This window comes from Ochlerotatus camptorhynchus, unplaced genomic scaffold, assembly GCF_037179485.1.
Source record: "Ochlerotatus camptorhynchus isolate MF236.1 unplaced genomic scaffold, CSIRO-AGI_Acam_v1.1 ptg000244l, whole genome shotgun sequence".
NCBI lineage: Eukaryota > Metazoa > Arthropoda > Insecta > Diptera > Culicidae > Ochlerotatus > Ochlerotatus camptorhynchus.
Genome location: NW_027040734.1, coordinates 2,436,187 through 2,462,166, shown reverse-complemented (window position 1 = coordinate 2,462,166; position 25,980 = coordinate 2,436,187). Strand labels below are relative to the sequence as shown.

General features: G+C 39.9%; 1 protein-coding gene across 2 annotated transcripts; it reads right to left on the bottom strand.

The window, feature by feature from the left end:
• Positions 1-238: 238 nt before the first annotated feature.
• On the bottom strand, positions 239-25,980 carry SRPK (SR splicing factor protein kinase). 2 transcript variants are annotated; one of them, XM_065226058.1, is made up of 3 exons: positions 25,348-25,980; positions 22,798-25,269; positions 239-939 (listed from the first exon to the last, which is right to left on the bottom strand). In XM_065226058.1, exon 2 carries the CDS (start codon positions 25,015-25,017, stop codon positions 23,083-23,085), a length of 1,935 nt encoding a protein of 644 aa, XP_065082130.1. In that variant the 5' UTR covers positions 25,018-25,269; positions 25,348-25,980; the 3' UTR covers positions 239-939; positions 22,798-23,082. The 2 variants fall into 2 exon arrangements, with proteins under 2 accessions (XP_065082130.1, XP_065082129.1); XM_065226057.1 differs by having other exon boundaries at positions 22,798-25,980.

Below are 25,980 nucleotides of genomic sequence, written 5' to 3'. Positions count from 1 at the left end.
GTTCGTTTGCTCATCCACCCTTTTCCGACTACTACTGTGCGCACCGCGCATCAAATCCTTCCAGTTGCCGTCAGTACACCACCCCCCCCCTCCCTCCCCAACAATTTCAGACCACATTTAAACCACCACATTAACTGTGAAACTGAGGTGGCTTACCCAACCCCCACCCCCTCCGAATGGCCTACCTGTCTTCCACACCAATGTCAACCTGTCGGCCGGCTCATTTGCCATTTTCGCCTTCTTCCGTGGGGAGTGAGAGTGTGATTGTGCCGCATATCAAATCTCCATCGGTCGTCGCCGTCGTCGGTGGTTTTCCGGTTCTGGCTGACTTGCACTGCACACCGCTGTATAACGGTATATACCTACACAGTGGAGCGTCGCGGGAAGTTGTATTCTCTTCTTCTGTTCCGGTAAATTCGCCGTGTTGCTGCTCACGGCCGTTCGTGCAGTAGTAGCGGCATTTTAGTGGTCGTAGTAGGTACCTAGATCTCAGCAGTAAAGGCTTCTCGCGGACTCCCCGGCAGCGACATTTGCCGTGTTCCATATCTCTGCGTGTTTTGCTTCCTTTCTTTTATTCTTTTCAATATAGACGATATAAAATATCTACGAGTTTTTTTTTCGGTTTGGTGATTATTTACTTCTTTTTATTATCTCATCTCATAGTGTCTGTTTGTGTGTGTTTCATTTGCTTATGGTTTTTACTTTTGTTTAATTTAGTCTGTCTAGAGTTGAAACAATTTCATTACGATCTTTTTTTTGTATGTTCCTATCTTCATGCTTGTGTCCAGTGGTGAAAATTTCGCTGCTGTGATAGGATTCCTTCCACCAAGTACCACCACCTTGTGCCGACCGGCTGTTGATTCGTTGGCTCACACACGCCGCAGCAGCAGTAGTAGCACTCGTTTCGAAATGGTCTCAATCTCCGGATGTAGTGGTGTGCTGTTTTGGAAAGAACGGAAGAGAAAACAATGGCAATAGTAGTAAATGGTTCAGCAAGAAATCGTTTTGCAAGGATATTTTTAGATGACTTTGAATGGTAGGTGTCGAATAGTTCACTGGAATCTTAAGAAATACGGTGTAATATAAATTATAATTTCTACGAGTTGGTATCTCATTTATCAATATGAGCATGAGTATGATTGACCGCCCACGGTTGCTACTCTATTATTGCCAGATCAGCTGTAATTACACAGAGAACCAATAGACGATGATTGGGACTAGTATTCATCGTCAATGTGTAAAAACTGGTGATCTCAAACTAGGCAATAGCAGCGCCGGCCGCGCCCTAACGCAGGTCAAGAAAGGAATGGGTAGGAATGTGTTGACCTTACACTCGCTATGATGGAAGCTGAGGAGACCTCTGCACTTCCACAAGGAATCAATGGAATGATGGGTAAGAGACTGCTGAATGTATGCCCTAACGATCATATAACGGTTTGAACTCACGGTCTTCTGCTCAGTAAGCAAAAACGTTTGCCACTAGGCAAACGAGCTCCTTTTCAATCATCGAGTTGCAGTTATTACCATGTAGTCATTTTAACTAATAAAACGATTGACGAATCTTGAAGTGGACGGGCCTGAGATTAGACTCATATGATGTTCTGCTCAGTAAGCAAAAACGGTCGTTCAAAGGCCACCGAGCCCCTCATCTACATCATACCGTTACTCGAGTTGTTGTAACCATTCAAACCCGGGCACCGACGACGACGACAAATTTCACAAAATACACGATAAACAACCGATTTGACCATAAATCTCTTTAATTTGAAAGAGATGATCTTACAAATCCGAAAACTAAAAGCTACGAAAAATCATCTAGGCCTTCATTAAGTTTCACTTTCACGCGACGTTCAATGTTTCGATTTGCTCTTTTCGCATTGTTCAGGCTATCATAACAAGCTATGACCAACGTGACGATTGTTTAAGCCAGTGATGGAATTCTCACCAAAATATCATTTTCGCTTGCGATACGTTTTCTCTTGGGAACTTTCCCTCACTAGTTTCACACTCCAATATTTCCTGAGCGAACTTTCTGGGATGAGAGAATGAGATATCGCGAACTTTTTTAACTCGAATCACCAACGTGAGGATACGAAAAATATCAGAACATTTTTTCTCTCTATCTCTTTACACCACATTCGTTCTTGAAAATTGCACTGCACATTTCACAAGGGAAAGATTATAGACAGAAAGCTATCCCGAGTAAATCAATACAATCTCTAAAGACTGATAAGTCTGGTACCTGGCTGTCTACTGGCGCCTGTTGTTTAAAGTAGCCGTTATCAGGATGATGTGAACAGTTTTGTGCAACTGATTGATTGGTGCATTGGTTTCTGGCAAAAAAATGAATGAATCAGCACAAGTGTCAACGCGACATTAACGAGGAACGGGGAGGGTAGTGTAAGATTTTGTGACTAGCAATTTTTATATTAAAACCGTTCCTCAGGATAGGGGGTTGCGGAAGGAGGAGCGCCTAATGTATCCTAATTTTCACGAAATACAGTTAATACATGGCTCCTCTCATCACTAGTGTTCGTAATATCGTTCCTGTAAGCTCTTATGCAATAATTATATGCAGGGGGATGGTTGGGAATATAGGTGGTGGTGAACTTTTTCACTGTGCTATTACCAGTGCTGTAAATTCTCAAAATCATTTGAACATTTTTGATGAAAATGAGAAAAGTAGCTATTCGCTATCAAAGGGGACCTCCTCCGAATGGGTGATATCAGTTGCTTAGTCATTTGCATGGATCATTCTCATTTGAGAAACGCTATATATCATTCGAATGAGTGTAACCTACACACAAACGGAGCTCTGGTCGACATTCCGGCGAAAAAGCTAAGCCAACCCGACACCAACCTGACTTCTATCAAACCCCAACCCGATGTTGACCCGACATTGACCCGACATAAACCCAAAATTGACCCGACATCAACACGACATTGGGTCGACATTGACCTTAAATTAGCCTTACATTGATCCGACATCGGGTCGACTTGTCTGTTCGGGACCATTTTCCTGGATTTCTTCCATACTCCACTGTCGTATATCAAATGATACTGAGTGACTCAATTGACAGTGACAATGAGCTTCGAATGAGAAAGGGGCTCTTCAAATTATGGTCATGTGAGAATTCGTTTACACAGAATTGATTGAATGGTTGTAGTGGTTCATCTTCAATCGAATGATATGAAAATTTACAGCACTGGCAATTACTGTCCTCTCCCATGACTGGGAATCCTGTAAAACAATGTAAAACTAGAAAGGGTCTAGACCCTCCAAAACCATAAGGTATGCGGGACTGCTGCACTGCTGAACTTCAAAACGCTTTATTTGCTGACCAAGGATCTGACAAAAACATCTTTTTAGTGTGCAATTTAGGATGATAAAAAATTTAAACACACACTTAATTCGCCGATTTCTCGTGAATTAAAGTTCAATCTAAAAAACTAACAACACAGACAGGTAGATGAATGATTCATTTGGTATAGTATAGTTCGCTAGATTGTGCTTTGATTCGTGAGAAATCGCTGAATGACGTGTTTGTTTACAAAAGCAATTACGCCCAAATCTCAAAGTTCTCTGGAAATGGTATTTAATGTGAAGGATGCGAAAAATATCGGAGAACGAGAAGAAAACAAACAGACACTCTCGCGTGATCATCGCCTACCTTTACTCGCTGGAAAAAAAGAACAAAGCTGAGGGGATATTTGGTTGGTTCGAATCACGAGTACGTGTGAAATGATGTGAGATGGAGAGACGAAAGATCTTTCGCGATACGAAATGAAAATTTCTCTCGCTCTACGCTTTCATGAACTTTTTATCATCTCTCGTTCGCGAACTTTTTGTGAGAAGTTCCTTTGGGATTTATCTCTGCAATGAGCTGTGATAGAACTTTTTTTGAAAATGATTTTTCCAACACTGGTTTAAGCGCTGGTTAAACAAGCTATTCTAATGAAATTATGTTCTCGACAGCAGTCAATAATTTTCATTTTCATTCTGCAGCGTTTGGTGGGGCAATAGGAGCGCAAGTCAATCCAAAGCCGAGGATAAAGGAAGGGTAATGGCTGAATAGTCTATGCGGACAACTTGAACGCCATGGGAAAAGGAAGGGATTGAAGAGGTCGGGTTTTGAGGAAATGACACATAGTACTCGATTAGTGCTACAAAATGTAATGAAACCGAAAATACATCTCCCACTGATTCATCCTTTCACATATGTACAAAATTGATATTTAAAAGCAACCATATATGAATAGGCTAGTGGCTCATTTTAGCGAAGGCAACATATCAAGAAGACTGGCAACTCTTCCATTTTCTCGTACGACCGCTATCAGACCGACACAATCGCGTCATCTGCCGCTCCAAGGTAAATGCTTCGAACGATTTGATAGCAAAGATTACAACCTCAGAAGCAAGGTTTGTGTATTTGCTCATTTTTCTATGTATTACTTACCCCTAATAAAAATTGTATGGTTAATTTGCTTAACGACGTGTTCTGGGTATCATCCAAACCATTTGTGGAATAGTTCAATGGTTTGGGTTATTGTTCGTTTATGGTTATTTTTTATTAGGGACACCTTCACTCGAGCGCACCGCTACTGCATCTGTCGCTTAGATTCTGGCAGAGTTGCCAGTCTTCTTGATTTGTTGTCTTCGGTTTTAGTCACTTGAAGGTGTCTTCTTTTTCTTCTCTTCTGTTTTGATTGACAGTGACCATTTTTTTTTTCAGCAATTGCAAATATGCGTCTTTCAACAATATAGGGTGCTTTAGAAGGTCGCCGGGCTGCGCTCCATATTTGGATATGGCTGATATGGCTTGGAATCCACTGGTTGTCCACCTTCCATTCCCGGCATGTTCGAATGATCTCGTCCGCTATTTCGCTTCTCTCCAGATGCCTCTGACTATGATCCAACAGCATACAAGGGGCCTTATTACGGGTCTCACTTCATGGTGAAAACGAAGTGAAGTGACCAGTTGTCATTCACGATGAAGTGATTACCGTGTAAATCGAATGGGAATCACTTCACCGTGAGTGATAAGTTGTCAAATCTCCGTAGAATATGGAATGGAGGTTTTCAGAACTACTTGAAAGTTTCCAATTTTTTCCTGAAGTTAATGAAACTGCCGTGAAGTTCTTTTGTAGTTTGAGAAACTAGCCTGAGACTCACAATACTTCTCATCAAATTCATAAACTTCCCTGAACTAAAGTTTCCTAAATTTTTTCAATGATCATGGATCTCCTCTAAGCGTTTAACAATTCGCTGAAGTTCTCTAAACTTCTTTAAAATTTATGTGACTTCTCTAATGCGATGAGGTTGGAACTGCGATGAGGTTATTTGTTCTTTTCTGAAATTCTCAAAACTTCTCTAAAGTTAGCAGTTCTCATAAATCTTGTTGTATTGCGCTGAATTTAATTGAACCGCCCTAAAAATGGTTAAGCTTCAGTGAGCTTCTGAACGTATGCGAAGACCTCAATTAACTTTTTAACGTCTCGGGCTGGGAGCGACCACTGCTGTCAAAAATAGTGATTTAAGTGACCATTTTGAAGAAATAAGTGACCAAATAGTGACTTATAGTTGTAAAAATAGTGACTAAAAAGTGATCTAAAAGAAAATAAATGTTTGATGTTTTAGATTTATTTACTTGTATCATAAACACTTATGTACGGTATGAACCTTTGAAACGCAAGATTCAGTAGAAAATTTATTGCCAAACCCACGGTATTAGTCAGGGTGTCTACTAACTTCAAAAACCTGGAAAACCGGGAATCCTCAGGAAATTTATTTTATCCTTAAAATACCTGGAAGGCTCAGAGAATTTAATAATTTTCTTACTAAGAATATTTAAAGAAAATAACAAATTTTAAAATACAAGCATTTAATGTTTCTCGTTATTTATTTTCAAAATTTGAACTTTGTAGATCCACAGTGGACTAATATTCAGTAATAAATAAATTAAAAACAAAACAGAGGCTTGCATTGTATTTTTTAATATGCTTATTTTCTAGAAATTTTAAATGTGAACTAGTTTTGGGCTTAAAAGCTATAATACTTATAGAAACTTTCGAGAATCTGGAGTCAAAATCCACGCACAGTTTTAAAAGCTCGTGAAATTTTATTATAATTTCTAAGGACCTTATTTCAAGGAAGTTCTGGGAAAAAAAAATCTTTCAGAAAAAAAAAATCAAATGCAATCTGCTTTTAAGGTAGTTCTGAGGAATTTTAGATTTATTGTGAAGCCTGAAAGTTTTGAGTAGAATTTCAAGAAACCCTGAATTAATTTCTAATTTTTGCTAATTTTAATGAAAACTCTGAAAATTTCTGAGGAGCACAACTCCTTCAGAGCAAAATTTCAAGGGCCTTCTTAGGATTATTTTATAAAGTTGTGAGAGAAAACGAATCCGGAGCATAAGTCCTTGGAATCTTTTTGAAAATACTAAAAGGAGGATTACAATTAAATCTGAGAATAACTCCAAAACATTTTCAAAGAAATTCAGGAGGGTTTGCCATACAAATTATGAGAATACATCTAAGGAACTTGTGAGAAGAAATGCCACTGCATTCTTAGGAGACTTTTAATGTGAGCTGAATTCCAAGTAGTGAGATTCAAAAGGAGAATTTTAAGTTAATTCCGAGGAAAACTAAAAGAAAATTGAATTACGAGGATAGCTTTATTGAAATGTTGAGGAATATTTCAATGGAAATCAGAATGGACTATTCTGAAGTCTTAAGAACTACTTGAAAGTTCCCAAATTTTTTCTGAAGTTAATGAAACTGCCTTGAAGTTCTTTTGTAGTTTGAGAAACTAGCCGGACGCTCACAATACTTCTCATCAAATTCTTAAACTTCCCGAACTTTATAGGACTTCCTAAAGTTTCCTCAATGTTTCTATCGTTGCCTTGAAGTTTCGACAATTTTCTTTAAGTATTATAAGCATTATAAACGCTCACTTATTTTCCCTGAACTTATCTATGGTTACCTGAAGTTCTCTAAACTTGTTTAATAATCCGGCAAATTTTCTGATATATATCCATAATTCCCTGACGCTTCTGACGTTTTCAGATCAATCATAGAATTCATGCAATACCCCTATCTACGGAACTCCTTGTAGATCTCTGCAAATTCTCTTAAGTTAATGGGATTATTCTGAAGCTATCTGATCGTCCTTGAAGAACTCGGAACTTCGCTGAATATCATGAAACTATCTAAATTTATAAGAAGTTCTCTGGAATTTCTTGAAGATATCACTTCTTGCTAAAAGTTCTCGCATTTTTTTAATTAATGGAACTTCGTTGATTTTCTCTAATAAATTTAACTAAATTTTCGCATTTTTTTAAGTTCTTGATAATCTCCAACACGCTAAAATACTATTACGATTTCCAGATTTTCATATAATTTTGATCACGTTCAAGAAATTATTTCGGAAGCCTGGACTAAAGCTTCGGAAACTGCTCTTAAGATCTGAAATTCCCCAAAAATCTCTAGCTTTTCTTGATTCTTGAGCTTTGAAAATTTTTAATATCTTTAACATGGAATACGAAACTTCAAGATATTGAAAAATTTTAGATCTTCGACTTACTCAAATTCAGTAAGTTTTTTTTTAAACTTTATTAAGTGAGAAATTAAGTAAGTGTTAAACTTAAACATTCAACGGATTTGATTGTCAAGCTGTTTCTTTAAAACTGATTGCCATGTCTTAAAAAAGTTAATGTAAATTGCTGTTATTTTTGATCTACAAAAAAAAGCATATTTTTAACGCATTTAAAGAATAGCTTTCATATTATAAACCTGGATTTTATCCGGTAAAGTACTGGAAAAACCTCGAAAACTCAAGTAAGTCTATTTAGAAAAATGAGAAGACACCCTGTAGATAGAGAAAGACGATTAAATGCCACAAAGCAATCAATCTTGAAATAAATTCACGCTAAAAAAGTTGAAAATAGTGACTTATTACAAGAAAAAGTGACTTTAGTGACTTGGCCTTAAAAAAAGAGACTTTTTAGTGACTGGCTTGAAAAAAGTGACCAAGTCACTAAAAAGTGACTCGCTACCAGCCCTGCGTCTCTGAAATTATCTGAAAATCTGGGAACTGCTTTAAACTTCCCATTAATATTCTGAAACTAAAGGAACTGGCCTCCTCAATGTTCATAAAAAATCCTGAAGTACGCGGATTTCTCCTTAAGCTCTATAGATTTCTATAAAGTTCACGAAATGTTTGTGAAGACCACAGTCCTTCTGTGAAGTTTTCGAAGTTTTTCTAAATTTCTGGAACTTTTGTGCTACCGCAATTTTCATGGAGTTAGAACGAAATAATGATGTAATATAGTTCTATGATTTTCATTGAAGTTCTCAAGACTCTTTTGAAGTTCACTTCCCTTAAATTATCGACACTTATTTAAAACTTCTTCAATAGTCTAGACATTCCTGGTGGTATTTAAACTGCCTAAACGATTATTGAATTTCTTTAAATGCCCTGCATTTTCAGTATATTTTAAGAAACCGCAACTTTACTGAAATTCAATTATTTGCCTTGAAGTTTCGACTTTCCTTAAGTATTATAACCATTATAAACGGTCCCTAATTTTCCCTGAACTAAACAGTGGTTACCTGAAGTTCTCTTAATTTATTTAATAATCCGGCAATTTGTTTGAGATATATTCATAATTCCCTGAGTTTCTCGCAACTTCTTTACGGTTTCTACAATTTCCTTGAAATTTTTTGAACTGCCCTTTTATTCTATAATCTGTCTTGATATTCTCGAAGCTTCCCTAAAACTGTCAATTCTATTGAAGATCTCGGTTCTGCTGCTCGGAAATAAATGGAATTCCGGTAAAAACCTTTAAATTTAAAGTTTTCTTAAATTCTCTGAAGGACTCTGTACTTCCGTCAAATTCTCGGAACATCTTAAGGGTTCTCGATTTTTTTTTCAGCACATCATGGAACTGCCCTGAATTTTTCTAAATTTACGATTATAGATATTAAAACTGCTCCAAAAGTCTGGACTAAAGCTACAGAAACTGCTCTTAAGGTCTGAAATTCCCCCAAAAAAATCAAAAAATTATGTGAGAAATTAAGTAAGTGATAAAATTCAACATTCAATGGATTTGATTGTAAAGCTGTTTCTTTAAAACTGATTGACATGTTTTAAACACATTTGGGTAAATTGCTGTTGTTTTTGATCTACAAAAAAAAAAGAATATTTTAACGCATTTAAAAATTTAGCTTAGCAAAATGAATAGATAGAGAAAAACGATTAAACGCCTGAAGCAAAGAATGATCAATCTTGAAATAAATCCACGCTATAAAAGTTGAAAATAGTGACTGATTACAAGAAATAGTGACTTTAGTGACTTGCGTGTGTGTGTGTGTGTGTGTGTGTGTGTGTGTGTGTGTGTGTGTGTGTGTGTGTGTGTGTGTGTGTGTGTGTGTGTGTGTGTGTGTGTGTACAATCAAACCCCCACTGTCCGGCAGTGTTATTATGGAAGAAAACTGCTTTTTATTACCCTTAAATTAAAGCAGGTTTAGTCCGGGTGTTAGAAGGTGTTAGCTCTATTGCAGCTCCAGTGACCCATTTCAGAATGCCTGGTAATTCACGACCACTCCGAGGTCACTTTTACTTACAATAAGCCCCGCATGTTCACTCTACCTTTATCAAATGGATAATGGTATCATAAACACACTTCCAGATTCAAAAAATATTATTTCCAAATCTGGCACGTATATAGTTTTGAAATTTGTTCAACTGTATTAAATCGATTTGAATGGACATTTCTTATCAATTTTGTTTCGAATACCTCTTGATTCAATTGCTGGCCGCACTTACTGGCTCTTACCGGCGACCAACTCATCTGCCCGCAAATGCAACAACGCCATAGTATTTTTTTTTGCTGTGTGTAGCTTTAAGTGACACCTCCCAGCAATACATGCATGTATACATGAAGGGTTTTGTCCAGGGGCGGGATGCGCTACCAAATCGGCCTACGGAAAATCCATCAATGAGATGTAAATATGTAAGGCTCAGTGAATTTCTCATCTCTTTCGTTCTCCCGCTGTTTAAGGTGATTCGCTGCGAGATCCTTATACCACTTCGAAACTTTAAGTTCACAAATATCAGCTTCCCCGACACGTACTACAATTAAACTGTTACTCCACGTTTGCTGCGCTGCAGCATACACGCAGTAGCAATTTCAGGTGAAATGTAGCTCTAATTTCCGAGATTTGTGTAATTGAAAACTCGAGGTGGAAGTGCATCTATAGCCTACGTGGCGGCCATTTGTGGACCATACAAGGAATCACCTTAAACGGTTGAAGGAGTGTGACTTCAAACTCCATCATCGATTTAATCAGCCAGAGAACGAAAGGGACGATACATTTCTGGACCTTACCTGTTTACGCTCATTGCATATGTGATTTTGGTTCCAAACATAAACAAACCATCGTTGCTTACGACTGTGTTGTCGTTTGGAACCAGTTATGCGAGGTAGGCGACGATTGTTCGTATTTGACAGTCACCTCCCCCCAGGTTTTGTCCTGTTTTGTTGTTCGCTTCGGTTTTGCTCAAATCCGCTTTCCTGGCGTGAGAAAATTATTCCAGAAGATCCTCGACCGAGAACGCGGAAAAAAATCCGTCGAATTTTCCGAGGGGGGCGACACATCTAAATCTCAATGCTAGATGCTCGAAAAATCTCACACTAGCGAATCAATCTTCTAAAAATCTCCTTTCACCGTGAAGTGACACCCATAATAAGGGCCAACATCTCTGATCACGCCTTCCTTCGGAAGGGAAGTACAGCCGTTGGTCCCCGGTTCATGAGTTGATGGGTTGATAGGTAGGGCCCAGGTGTGGGAGCTGCCTCCCTAGCGTCGGTAGCATTGGTGCTCAGCACGGAAAACAAACCAAAGGAAAAAAAAAGTGATAGTTGGAATCAGGGCTATTGGCCTTTTCCCCTGCACAGTACCTTGATCCCGGCCCGGTTTGGGAACCGCTACAATTTTTATTTCTTTTAGGTGATATGTCATTGTACCTTGATATGAACATTTGGTTGATTTGTTTAATATGAGATAAGAGCTCAGGTTTTATTAGCTTGAGCATACGAGCATACCGTATGTAATCATATCTACGGAAGGGGCTGACTTCGAGTTCTTTGATGTTAGAATCTGGTTCCATTTTTCCGCATCCACCAGGTTGTATCGACATACCGGCCCATATGATAACGGTACCTTGATGTCTACATCATTTTTTCCAACATGTACATCCAGAAACTCTTCTCCCAGACGTGTGTCTTCCTGTATTGAATTGTTAACTCTCCTTCTATTGCTTTTCCCTGATATCCTTGCTATTTTGTTCCAGAGTACCTTCGAGCTTGTTTGAGGATCAGGATTTGTTTTTTAACACCTTCATTTTTTAATCGAGTAAATATCGCCGAATATTTTTTTTACCTCTATAGCATTTTCTATAAAGGGTGATACGGTCAAAATTTGGTCAATATCAACTTGACGTATTTCTTTCAATTTTGTTTTTAAAAATCTGAACACCCCTCATTTTGAAGGTGTGTGTGTGTAGAATGTTGTTCCTATTTTGATTTTGGAATTCACTCTTCAGTTGTCAAAATGCCGTCCAAGCAAGAAGAGCAGCGTTTCAAAATTTTGCTCGCGCATCGCGAAAATCCAAGCTACTCGCACGCAAAGTTGGCAAAATCGCTAAAAGTTGCCAAATCAACCGTTACAAATGTAATTAAAGTGTTTGGGGAACGTTTGTCAACAGCCAGGAAGTCTGGATCGGGGGGAAATCGAAAACCGGAAGCCGCTGAGACGACAAAGAGAGTTGCCGGTAGTTTCAAGCGAAACCCTAACTTCTCTCTCCGAGATGCCACAAATAAGCTGGGTGTATCGTCTACAACCGTGCATCGAGCCAAAAAACGAGCCGGACTATCGACTTACAAGAAGGTAGTGACTCCAAATCGCGATGATAAACAAAATACGACGGCCAAAGCGCGATCCCGGAGGCTGTACACGACGATGCTGACGAAGTTTGACTGCGTGGTAATGGACGACGAAACCTACGTCAAAGCCGACTACAAGCAGCTTCCGGGACAGGAGTTTTATACGGCAAAAGGAAGGGGAAAGGTAGCAGATGTTTTCAAGGACATGAAACTGTCAAAGTTCGCAAAGAAATATCTGGTTTGGCAAGCCATCTGTACCTGTGGCTTGAAAAGCAGCATTTTCATAGCTTCCGGGACTGTCAACCAAGAAATTTACGTGAAAGAGTGTTTGAATAAACGTCTGCTGCCTTTCCTGAAGAAACACGGTTGTTCCGTACTGTTTTGGCCGGATTTGGCATCTTGCCATTACGGTAAAAAGGCCATGGAGTGGTACGCCGCCAACAACGTGCAGGTGGTTCCCAAGGACAAGAACCCTCCCAACACACCAGTGCTCCGCCCAATTGAGAAATACTGGGCTATTGTCAAGCGGAACCTAAAGAAGACCAAAAAAACTGCTAAGGGCGAGCAGAAGTTCAAGGCAAACTGGTTTTCTGCGGCGAAGAAGGTGGACAAGGTGGCTGTACAAAATCTGATGGCAGGGGTCAAACGTAAGGCCCGGCAATTCGGATTTGGAAAAGCGGAAGCCTAACTGAATATTTTTCCTGAATTTTATACTAATTGAACTTGAAAAAGAAATTTAATTTGATTTTTTAAATAAACGATTTCACCGATTTACACGCGTTTTCCCTTGACCAAATTTTGACCGTATCACCCTTTAGTACTTTGTCCTTGAAACCTTCTAACTTCCATCTTATCCTTCCATGCTCTCTCTACCTCGTCATTCCACCATGGTTTAGGAGTATATCTACTTACTTTTCTGTTCTTGTTTACGCATTGTCTTACTTTGTTTCTGAAGTCATCCAAGCTTTGAACTTCTTCATTGTTCCAATTTGAGACCTCTTCGAAAAATTTTCGATGGTTTACGAAAAGCGGTCTGAAATGCTTGTCAGGTGTGGTCCAGAAGAACTTTCTATCAATGTGCGAATATAGTCCTGCCGAACATATTGTTAAATCAATTGCTGTCTATTGGAACAAACGTTTTTGATCCGTCATTTATCAAAAGCAGGTTTGAGCCATTTATGACGTCGTTGGGGCAACACCACCTGCTACTTTTCTGTCGCAGGTGGTGTTGCCCCATGAGTAGTGGTGACAGTTGAAATCGCCCGCTATGACGACTTTGCTGTAGCGCTCCAGTTAAGACAAAAGAGAGTTGATTTCAGGGGGTAAGTCACTCTGCCACCTTGTGTCTGTGCTTATTGTGCTTCATGTGCGTTTTTGAGTGTCGAAAGGTGTTTCTGGGTGTTTCATCGTGTTAACCGAGCTGTCAAAACTTCAACCGAAAAAATATATTTACTGGCAACCATATCCTCAACCATAAAAAAAACGCTGATAATGGCAGATCCTCCTGCGACTCCTTTGTTGTTGTATAGATGTGCAGATTAGTAATTCAAACGGGCATTGGCCCTCTCACTGCATCAGAAAGACGAAATGGGTGCCTAATATCAATATTATTGCGTCCAGGGAACAGTCGCACACAAGATTCTCGGTGGAGCGGAGTTCGAGAATCGGCAGGTCGAATACATGAGTTTCAGTGTTCAGACAGAGGCATCATGTAGCTGATCCAGTAGTGTGAACCCAAATGAAGAATCGAAAAATAAAAGTGCCGAGCCACCAGATCCGAAGCGTAGACGCGTCATCTACGAGTTGTTGGTGAAGTAGGATAACAAAATCTCGCTGATGACCATCGATGAAATCTTCAACGAATGAGGAATCAATCGTCACGTAATAAGGTAAACTTTATGTCATTTAATCATGACATTCAAGTGTGACTCATGCAATGTATTTTTAATGGTTGTTTCAGATTCATTGCGAAGGTGAAAATTGACGATCCGGGACCAACGCTGCGAACAGTAGAGAACAAGGTTGAGAAACTGTACAATCTGCTAAACGAGTGCCTCACGGGATGGACCGTATCGATGGATGAGAAGGGCTCAATGTGGAATCTGTGAATACCAAGATCGAAGACTCACCAGAGGTACCACCGGGATCCACCACCACCGCCAGGCATTTCAACGAAGCATAACATTTGTAGCGTTTTTTGGGTTTACCAAGATGAAGATTTAAGAAACTACATCCTCGGATTATTGCAAAGCCTCTAAACCCTACAATTTGTACCTAGCGGCAAGATATTGTTGACTTTTCTAACAAATATAAATTTTTATGGAAGCCTAATAAAGCTGGGAGTAACTGGAAGAATGTTTTTTATTAAGTGTTCCAGGTGCTTGTAAAACAAAACTCAGATGGATGCATTGGTTGACATAGAAAAAGCCCTTCATTCGGAGTTTTTCCTTGTGGCCATCAAATTCGTCGTCGGACCCAAGATGCATTCGCGCCCTGGCTTTTTCAGTGGAGTGAAAAGGTAAGGAAAAATCCATCATGTTTAACGCATATCAGTTGGTTATATATGATTTAACAATAAGAGTAAAGAGTAACCGAGAGAGTAACACATTCGTCGTAGATGCAAAACTACTGTTTATAAACATAGCAATCGAATGCTTGATCGAATGTAAACAGTCATGGAAGTGGTGCCAGAATTAATAAAAAATTTTATTGGAAGTGTGTTTGGAGTGTGTCGAACTGTGTTTTTGGAGTGTTAAACACAAGGTGGCAGAGTGACTTACCCCCTGGTTGATTTCCATTTCAAATTCATTGGCTGCCGCTGATCCCTTTCCTTGGCTAGTTTTTGCACCTTGCTGTTGATGGGCGGGCTTAATTTCATGCTTTATAGTGGAGTGTTGGAGACGGTAGGTTTATGACCGGCGTTGCTGGCTCATGCGGCGATAGAATGGCGCAATGGGCATGCGATGGGGATTACTAAGCTTCCCCTCTCTGATGAACCACTGCATGAGAAAACCAAAGATCTAGTCTAGCAGTGTTAGTATCACACTTGTTACTCCTTTGTTTGAAAGCCGCGTTGTAGTACGCTTACGTATTGAGTTCTCCGAGCAGGATCTCACGTGCACTACACTAATAATATTATTTTACAAACACTGCGACACATCTAAATCTCAATTTTAGAAGTTCGCTTAATCTGATGCTAGCGAATCAATCTACAAAACATATTTTTTCTTCTTTTGCATCTAAATCCATCTACTCGCATCGCTCTCCACCTTTTTGCAAGAAATCTTCAAAATCAAATCTATTAAGCGCGAACGCATCTAACAAAAGCAAAGCAAACATTTTCCTGCATCTTAGATAGTCACTCCCCTCGTCCATTTATGAGTAAAAGTGAATCCATTGTCAATAAAAGCGGCACTACTAATTAATGAGTAACTTATTATACCAATTAAGTAGTAACTGTTAGCTACTGTTAGCAGAAACTAATGAGTAAAGCCACTTTTAATAAAAATGGGTTAACTTTTACTCATAAAAGGGTATTTGACTGTTACCGTGCAAGCGTAGGGTTTGTTTTCGTTTTGTTGTTTATTTTTACTTTAGAATGACAGTTCTTACAGCAAACAAAAAATTTCATCTCACTAACACACGCCAATCACACCAATACGAACCCGCCTGGAGAGGCCTATAGGCACTGACGTTGGGTGCGATACTGGCGAGTTTTAACCGCAAATCACTCATATTTTATTTATTTTTACACAGCTAGATTTATTTGGTTTTGCAAGGGAATAATTCTATTAATTCTATTTGCGTGACAAGCTTTCATTGTTGTTTTCATTGAAGTATTACTCAGGGAACAATGTTAAACACCATTTTTGTACATGGTATTGTAACTAATCTTATATGTGCCTCATTTTGATTTGGGATAAGTGTTTGAACTATGGCTCGAGATTTCCACTGTGGCGTGCTTCTATTGTGGCATATCCATACGTTTTTTTGTGGTGCGACATAGTGGAAGCGTGTGAGCATAGTTGGAGCATATACCCCTATATAATTTAAAAATCAGCTAGGAAACTAACTTCAAAATTAAGCATTTTAGCGAAGACTACAAATCAAGAAGACTGGCAACTGTTTCCTTCTCCCATACAAATGTCAAACGTCACTGATAACAGCGCCTCTGTCAATCAAAGGTGGAGCTTTGAAGCACAAGTGTTAGTGAGATTGCTCATTAACAGTGACTGTGTGTGTGACCTAATGTCACCGAAACGAATAATCATAACAAGGCTTCGATGTTGTTTTTGTTTTGCTCTACAAAATTTCACAGCAATTTGTATCCTAATCCCAGCAAGCCAGAGGTTTTCCAACTCCAAACCGAAAAACTTGTCATGGTGGATCAAGTAGAGGATTGAAACTCGGATCGATACCTAGTGAAAGTAACTTTCGCTTGTGAACGAGGAATCGAAATATTGTTTATTTTGCCTGTTGAAAGCAATCAATTAAAACAGGGTGTCTACTCAATCCAAGGAATCAAATTCCCTGAGTTTTCCAGGTTTTTCCAGGTCGGATGAAAAAAATTCCAGGTGCATACAAATTATACACATTATTATTTTATCGAACCCCTCTGTTTGCTGGTGTTCACACTGCTTGCACATGTCGAAAGAACTGTCAATTTAGATTTCAAAACAAAACTGTATCAGGAATCAAAAGTAAATACTTCCATCATGAATTACCGGAAAATTGCTCTAGTTTCGGCAGACGTATTTGCTTTTATTATTTTAAATAAAATGAGAAAGAGAAGGTGAACATTGTGGAGTAGGAAATGGTTGCTCAGAAGAAACAACGGCAGGGATTTGGCTCATCTTGTCCATCAAGAGCTGCGATATGAAGAGGAAAATGGATTTCAAAACTTCACCCGGATGTCGATACCAACTTTAGACAAGCTAGTGGGTTCTGAAAATTTCTGTTAACAACTCAATTCTGCAAGGTCTTCAAATCTTCTGACGTCCCTGAAGTTTTGTTTCTGTTCTCCGGTAAAATTTATTTAAAGATCAACAATCTTTCCTGACAATCTGCAAATGTCTCGGTAGTTTTACAGTTTTCTTTGAAGTTCTGAGTGTTCTTCAGAAGTTCAGAAAATTTTCCTAAAAACCTACAAAGTTCCTGAATCCCTGAAGATTTAAGATATTTGAAGATCAACAATTATCTCTGATGTTCCCAAAATTTCTAATAATCTACAAACTTCTCGAAAGTTCTGTAATTTTTTCTGCAGATTTTCATGATTCAATGAATATCTGCAAATATCTCTGAACATCTATACAATTTTCTAAAGAATTAAAAGATTATCTAGATATTTTTTAGCTTTCCGGAAGTTTTTTTTCTAATTCTTCTGAAGCTGTGTAAATATCTCTAAAGATCAGCGAACTTACCTGAAGTTCTGTAAATGTCTTTCAAAATCTAAGAACCACAGTAAAATTCTGAAAATTTATTTAAACATCTGCTAATTTTTGAGTAGATTTACGACCTACCCTCTGAACTTTTCTGTAGTTCCTAAAATTTATTTCAAATTCTGTAAAGTTTTCTGAACTACTGTATTTCTGCTCGAAAGATCTACGAACTACCCTGAGGTTCAATAAATTTCACAGTAGATCTCCGAACTTTTCTAAAGTTCTTTTAATTTCTTTGTGGATTCTTGATCTAAAGATCGGCGAACTTTCCCGAAGATCTGTGAGTTTTGCTGAAGTTTTGCAAATTTTTCTAAAAACGTACGAACTTTCTGACGTTCCACAGACTTCTCTTAAGGTCTACGGACTTCTCTTCAGGTCTACGGACTTCTCTGAAGTTCTTTAGGTCTATCTATTTCCGACTTCCATGGAGTTCTGCAAAATATTGTACTTTTGTACTTCGCTGCGATTTGTTTTTGGAATTGAGGTGCTTTTCTGACATTTAACGAATTTTTCTGAAGATATCACATTTGTGTGAAACTGTGAAACTTTCTGTCGAATTCCTGCAAATATCTTTAAAGTTCTGTAAAGTTTCCTTAAGCTCCGTAGCTCTATTCCCAAGATCTACAAAAAAAACTTGAGGCTCAATAAATTTCTCAGTAGATCTGCAAACTTCTCTGATGTTTTGTAAATTCCTCTAGGGTTACCCTGAAGATTTGAAAATTTCCTTGAAGATTACCTAAAGTTGTCAAAATTTATCTGAAAAAATATATGAGCTTCTTTGAAGTTTTAAATGTCTCTCTCAAGATCTACAAATTTTCCTGAAATCGTGTATATATATTTTTTTTTAATCGCCGAGCTTCCCTGAAGTTCTGCAATTTTTACTGAAGATCCATTAACATTTCTGAGATTCTTGTTATTTTTTCAAAAGTCCTGTAATTTTTTTTCAAAGTTCTGTAGCTTTGTTCTGAAGATGTACGAACTTTTCTGATGTTGAATAATGTTTCGAGGATCTTCAAACTTCTGTGAAATACTTTATATTTCACTGTAGATTCTTGGACTTGTCTGAAGTTATGCGAATTTCCCTGAAGATTTGTAAAATTTCGCTTATAGTTTTATAAATTGATTTGAAATTATTTTTGCTTGCTTGAAGTTTTGAAAATTTCTTTGAACATTTATCTGAAGATCTACGACCTCTCTTGTGATTTTGTTTTTATGAATTTCTGTTAATAACTTTTAATTTGTTTGTAGTTCTGTTCTCAAGATCTACGAACTACCCTGAAGCTCAACAAATTTCTCAGTAGATCTCCGACCCTCTCTGAAGCTCAAAAAGAAATTCTATGTTGGGTCTCAGACCTGCTGTCTGGCATGCTTATTCTTATACAATACATGCTTCGTATGCTTCCTTTTGACGGTTGCCAGTCTCTCTTTTTCGGCTGTTTCCTTTTTACGACGATTTTGATCCTCCACATACAAATCAGCGAAGAGCGAGCGTGACAAGACTCTCTGAATGAACTTGTCTCGTTCGCACACGTTGTCTTAGCTGTCAGATGCTTGTCAAGTTCAGTGTCCTTAAGAAACGTTTCGAGAAACTGAACGAAAAACTTCTTTTGAATTACGAATGAAGTGATAATTGGAAAATTCCCTGAATATTCCAGGTTTTTCCAGAACAAATAAAATTCCCGGTTTTCCAGGTTTTTCCAGGTAATAGACACCCTGTAAAAGGAATTGGCAGCTTCCACCACCATTTAGTGAGCTACCGTCATTAAGAAGCTGATTCAAAAAGAAGAAAGATCCGGTACCTACATCACGATCCAATGGAAGGCGTAGCAGGATCTAATGTTGGAGGAAATGAAAATGAAAGGTTGAAGGACTACAATCAACCGGTGGAAACTAACGATTTAAAATTGGCTTACTACTTGACTAGCCTATTGGTCCCAAACAAATCTTTTAACGTACCCCATTCTAGTCAAAATTCTAGTACTACACTATGTTTGTTTTGATTCACTACACGCTTATTCTGGTCAACTCCAAATTGAGTCGAATGTATTCATCTCAGCGGCAAGTATGGCTACTCAAAATTGAGTAGCCTTATGTTGACTCACTTTTGAGTAAACTACGTTCTCACGTAGACTGAGTCAAATCCACTCGCCGGTATTTTCAGTTGCGGGGAGGGTTTTTATTTTGAGTTTTATTCAAGGAAATGGGAATTGCCTGCTTCGGATTCATTCTACCGGAGCAAAAAACGGTTCAACACCGTTTCCCTAAGCAATTGGTACTTACCTGAAGGCATTTCAGCCGCTTTAGAAAAACATTTTCTATAAGGTTTCCTCCTACATGACTGGTATTTTTTCCAAGTCCAGGATTTTGCTGACTGAGTGGCTTTTACTCAGTTTGACATTTCTCGTTTACTCAATTTTTGACAACTCGATACATCGGACGAAAGTGAGTACGATCGACTCACCTGGTGAGTAAGCAAAAGTTAGCGTGTATGAAAGTTTGACAGATAAAATGAGGGGTTCGTGGATTTTCCTATGTTTCGAGGGGTGCATCGATTAGCTTGGGACCGAAGATAGTACCAGAGCTGAGCAGAGCCAAACACTTGAGCACGTTTCTTCGGGACCTTCTAGTGTTAGAGTTACCTCTATGCTACAATCCCAAACGGTAAGTCTTGATAAAGGATATATCTAGACTAACATTTGAAAGGGGCGTAAGAGCCAAAATGTAAACAAACCATATTTTGCCACATATAGAGAGAATAGTTCACAAACTACTCGATAAACACGAAAAAGTAGAAGAAAATATCACTTCAAATCATCAAAAACGTTTCTTCTTACATGGCGTATTTCCAACTTTCAACTCTATGATGGATCTGGTTGTTACGCCTTGGACCAGAACTACGAATTATATCGTTTTATTATGCCAAACCTATTGATTCTGTAGTATCTAGTCACGCCCGATTCATTTGAAATGCATCCGATTGATAGTTCACGTGTAAACATCGAACAAAAAGAAGACCAAAAAATCTCCGGGCGTAATTCCATTCTCACAAAATTTGCGAACGAAGAACCAAGGCGGAACAACAAACAAAAAATCCCGAGGGTGTACTTCCACGGCGTATCACCAGTGTTGGCAGTTCAAAGGGTGGAAGATCCGGGGGGTAACAACATGTATGAAATTATCAGGGCGTATAATGTTTTCTTCTCGATTTCACGTCAAAGAAATTTTTTGAGTTTTTAGTGATGCATGATGATAGATTACACTATTAACTATATGTTAAGCTTATAAAATCATCCAGAAAATGGAAAGTCGTGAAATAGGATTAATTTTTAGGTCATCAAAATTCAGAAGCGATTTTCTCGATATGGTCATTTTGGAATTACGCCCTTTTCAAATGTTAGTCTAGATATTTCCATTTTAGATGTTGTCAGAACATGAAACCACCGGATAGTGATCCTCTGTATGCTTTAACAATTCTTGGAATCGACCGACCTCTTCCAGAGAATTTTTTTGTTATGTCTTTTCTCGATTCATATCAAGCTATGTTCTCATCCGTGTATATTGCAACAAAGCAGGCAAGCAATATATCATGCGGACATCTGGCTCCGTATTCGCGGGAAATATTTAGTTAAGCCATGAACCCGCATGCAAAACTTATGAATTTGATCGTGTCTGATCTATTCTGGACAAATTATTTTTATCTAGATAAAAAAATCCTATGGTTTTGACTATTCGAATCACTGCACATTTAAATCGGCTGTTTACAACTTTCGGTCAAGTCAGAATTAAGTGCCATGTCGGTTTGTCGGGTGGATTTCATGCTATATTCATACTCGAGTCGGTTGAAAAATACACTTAATCTTCTAGTGTACTTGATATCTATCCATTGCAAGCAATATTTTGATAATTGTTTGTTTTGAGAGTTGGTGCACAGGTAGATTGAGGTTAAGGAAAAACCACTGAGTATAAGATTAGGCCCGCCCACCAACGTCCAGGTTAAAAACTAGCCAAGGGGAGGGACCCAAATCTAGGTGATTGTTGGTTTGAAAAGCCATTCAGGTCTCCGAATGTTGGCAGTCAGGTCGGAGTTGGAAGCATTTTAGTAGGATTCGATGCATCGAATATGCCTACGATTCCGACCCGACTCCAAAGTTCTGCTGCAAACAGAGATACAATGTGAGAGAGCCGGAATAGCGGAGGTGAACCGATTGAACAAGATGGACCCAAGGATTCATCCTTGAGGTACACCGGCACAGATGTTGAAGACATCTGATGCGAATCCATACAGAGATTTTTAATGTGCTATCCTAGAAATAATTTCAAGCTGCATTAGGTCCTAAGTAACATTGACAGATTTCCTTCATCGACTTTCTCTTTGTATCTCCATGAATGATATGCCCAGGCATTTTCAGCACACAGTTCGATACAAGAAGCTTTTATCTAACATCTAATACGGCAAACACAACACCAAACGGTTATGTGCTCAAGCTATTAACGAAAGAGAAAATCGTCGAATAGAATCGACCAATGTTACTTAGGACCTAATGCAATATTCAGCATGATTTATGATGATCTTCACGAATAAAATGGAAAGACCGTATCTGTTACTTGTACACCATTGTCAACCGTACGCTTTTTCAACATCTAACAATGCCATGTTTGATCTGAAAATATTTTTCACACGAATCAGTTAATCTACTAACTCGAAAAACCAGGAAAATAAGAAATTCTCAGAGAATTTTGATTTCCCTGGAAAAATCTGAAATCCTCAGTGAATTCTAACATTATCTTACCAAGTCTTCAGTTACCGAAACATGAGTATGTTCGGAACCGAAATTGACTGTTAATTTCAGGATATTGATAAAGTTTAAAGTTTTAATAAAGTAGACAAACTATCTCGTGGTCCTAACTTTTAACTTTGCCTGACCCAAGGTACGACAACCTGCTGCACATTGCAATGTTACGCCAATCAACCTAGCTCGTGGCTGCTTGTCTCCAAGCAGCTGTGTAGCACGCACGTCAAACAAATATGTAAATAGACAGAATAACTTTTTTTTTCTATTCTACCAATAGTCATTCGTTCGATCGAACTGGGTTTCCGTGAACAATTCAACACCTGTTCATCGTACAAAAAATTCTTTTGCTCTGCTGCTGTCCCTACTGCTCCGCTATTTTCTAGCACAATACTCGCAAAGAAAAGACAAGGCAAAAGAGAAAAGAAAACTCACACCACGCGGGAAGAGAAAAAAACAGCACATGCCAGCCAGTAAACTACATCCCCTTCCTTACATCGCGAGCACTATCATCACCCAACAGCAAGAGCAGCAGCAGAAGAGCAGATAAAGGAATATCCTCCATCGCCATCCCCACGATCCCCACCCAGGCATCGTAAAAGTTGATTGAAGTGAAAACTTACAATTTTCCTAGTTGTATCTTGTTATCCGCAGTCACTGTCGTCCACGTTTCCTGCTGCTCCGTCTCGAATCCTTTTGCCCCACCCCTTGATACCCCACACTCGCACTCGATCTCTCGCCCTCTTGCTCTTTTGCTTCCACTAATGCAAAATCATTTATGGCTCTCTCTCTCTCTTTCTCTCTCTCGTGCTTCACTTTTGTCACCGATTTTCCTCCTTTTCTCGATTTTCTCTTCTCTTGAAATTTTTAAACAATTTTCTTCTCGGGCACACAAACACACTGATTGATTAATGCTTCAACCACGAATGCGCGAGACACTCGGCCGCGGTCGCCCGGTTCTTCGGATCGTAGCTCAACATCGGCGTAAGGAAATCACTAAACTCGATCGCATCCTCCAGGTTCCACTCGTACTTTTCCCGCAGAACCTCCACCAGACCCCACGGTTTCAGACCGGTGATGTTCCGCAGTTCGCCCTTGGAGTTGAATGCATGGTTGGACATCCGTCCGGACAGGGCAATCCGCTTCGGGATGGGTCCGAGCAGTTCGATAATGTGAGCGATGTGATCGTCATCACGACAGTAGTTATCGCCGGAGTGCGGCTCAAACAGGTAATCTCCGGTGGCCATCTCGAATGCCATGCAGGCCGTGCTCCAGATGTCGGCCGAAGTGTTGTAACCCGAACCGATGATCACTTCCAGGGACCGATACTGGCGAGTCTGGATGTCCTCGGTGAAGTGCTTGTCGACCCAACACGCATTACCCAGATCGGCGATCTTGACCTCAACGTCGCACACTTCGAATGCCGCGTCCTTGCGTTCTTTCACCCGGGACAGGATCCGACGCATCGAAGCGCTAATGTCCAACTTGCTGCTAGAGGTGGCAGGTTGAGAGGATGAGGCAGTTGGGAGGGGAGAAGAGGAAGCTTTCTCGGTAGCCGAGTCGTCATTATTGTTGGAAGCAGACTGATCCGGGCTGGAGGTGGTGGAAGTGTTGGTGACGATCTGTTTTGCAGCTGGTTTCGGAGTGGGCTCGTCCTCATCGCCAGAGGAGCCGGATCCAGAATGGTCACCATTCAGTAGCCGAGGACTTTCCGGAGAGGCAATAGGAGATTCACAATCTGGTCCGTCGTCTTGGTCCATCTTCTTCGAGCTGGTGTCTAAGTCACCGTTCTCCAGGCTACCGAACTCAAGCTTCTGAATGTGCTCCATCTGCTGCCGAATCAGTTCGGTTTGCATCTTGGCCTTTTTCTTCAGCTTTTTCTTCTTCGTTTTGCTCATATTTTGGCTAATTGGCTGCTCCTGAAATTGTGGCGGAGCAGCTGAAATCAACGAATACGGCAGCCGGCAACCCATTGTGTGCAGTTCCGTAGCTTCACAGGCCAGCTTTCGGATGTAGCTTTCATCTACGCATAGAAGCACATTCTCCGGTTTGATGTCAGTGTGAATCACCTTACACTTTGAATGCAGATAATCTAACCCTTCCAGCACCTGCCGGATGATGGATTTCACATTAGACAGCGGAATGCCCCGGTAGTTGCTCTTCAGAATCAACTTCAACAGGTTGTGGCCGAGCACTTCGAACACCATGCAGATGTGGGTTCCATTGACACCGGTTATCCGGAAATCGTTCAACAGTTGGACCGTCTTGTTCCGTTTAGGATCCGCTGGGTCGGCATTCCTGATCGATTTCAGAATCTGAATCTCGTCCTTGGCCGTATCGGTGAAATGCTGCGCCGATTTAACAATCTTTAACGCTACGTACCGTTTCTCCTCCAGATCCCAACTGAGCCACACCGTCGAAAAGTGACCCCACCCGAGTTTCCGGATGACATGATAGCGCTGCAGGAACAAATCTCCAAGCTTTACCGGATGATAGCCACCTCGGCAGTAATCCTCCCGGCATTCCTGTTCTCCTTCCCTCTCATCGCTGCTATATCCTCCGGCGTCGTCCAGCAGCCGCTCATCCGGATCGTCAATGCTCTCGTTCGAGCTGCTGTTCTTCTTGTTGCTGGTGCTTAAGCTCGAATACTGCTGATTGTCATTTACCGGAACCGGATTCATCTCATTATCGGGAGACGACACCTGACTCTCCTCCTGCGGGTGTTGAGCTGCTGCTGCCGCTGCGGCCGCCTGTTGTTTGGCCTTTTTCTTCGCTGCCTTATGACGCTTCTTTTTCGCCTGAATCGTTAGTACATGCCGATTGGTGTCGGATTTTGTGTTCATTTTTTGCCTTCCACACTGTTGTCGTCAATTATTTGCCCGTGTCCACAACACCACCAACCGCACACACACGCTCGCTTGCTCTTCCCTTCCGGATAGAGGTATCGATTCTCACTCTTGACAGGAAGTTCACTCGGCGTGCTGCTCAGCCAAATTTTTGCCAAACTATTATTCCTCTTTCGGACCTCGGTGTTTTCGCACACACCGCGCTTATGCAATCTGCTTCCAGCTTCTCCGAAAACAAACGCCACCGAACTAAAAAGCAAACAAAAAGAAAACCACTAAATCTCACAATTTCACGTACTTTTCCTCGAACAAATTCGGTTTGCGTACCACCTTAGTTCGAAAAAAGGAAGAAATCGTCCGGAATTTTCCTTCCCCTGTCAAAACTCGAGCTCAGAATCCACAAAGTGTGCGATGCGATGTTTGTGCAGCACCACTCACTCGTTCCGCAGAGGTCTTTCTTCTTTTTTGACAGCCAAACTCGACACACACCGAAAACGGTCTCCCCGTCTCTTTTACTCCCGAAAAATTCTTCTACTTCTTCGGTTGCTTTTCTTATCCTCCTTCGAACACTCTGATGCGTTCTTCTCGGATTCTACCAGAAGAAAAAAAAAAAAAGAAACCCTCTTTTGCTCTTCTTCAGAACGGATGAAAATCCTCCACTTTTATCACCAAACTTTTATCTCTTGTCCACTTGGCAGCCGTAGTAGGTGCTTCTAGCAAATTCGAATCGCATAAAAATTCTACCACTCACTCACTCACTTGCTTTGATTAAAACAAAAGAAAAAACTGATAAAAATGCGTTTTTTTTTCGGACCCGCGACGACCGAGAAATGAAAAACGAAAAACCATCACCAACCGCGCACACACTGCTCCGTCGTCGTCGTTGTCGCTTCACTGCCTATTTTTTTCGATTTTCGACGGATTGTTCTTTGGTTTGGTTGCTCGCTCACTCGCTCGGCT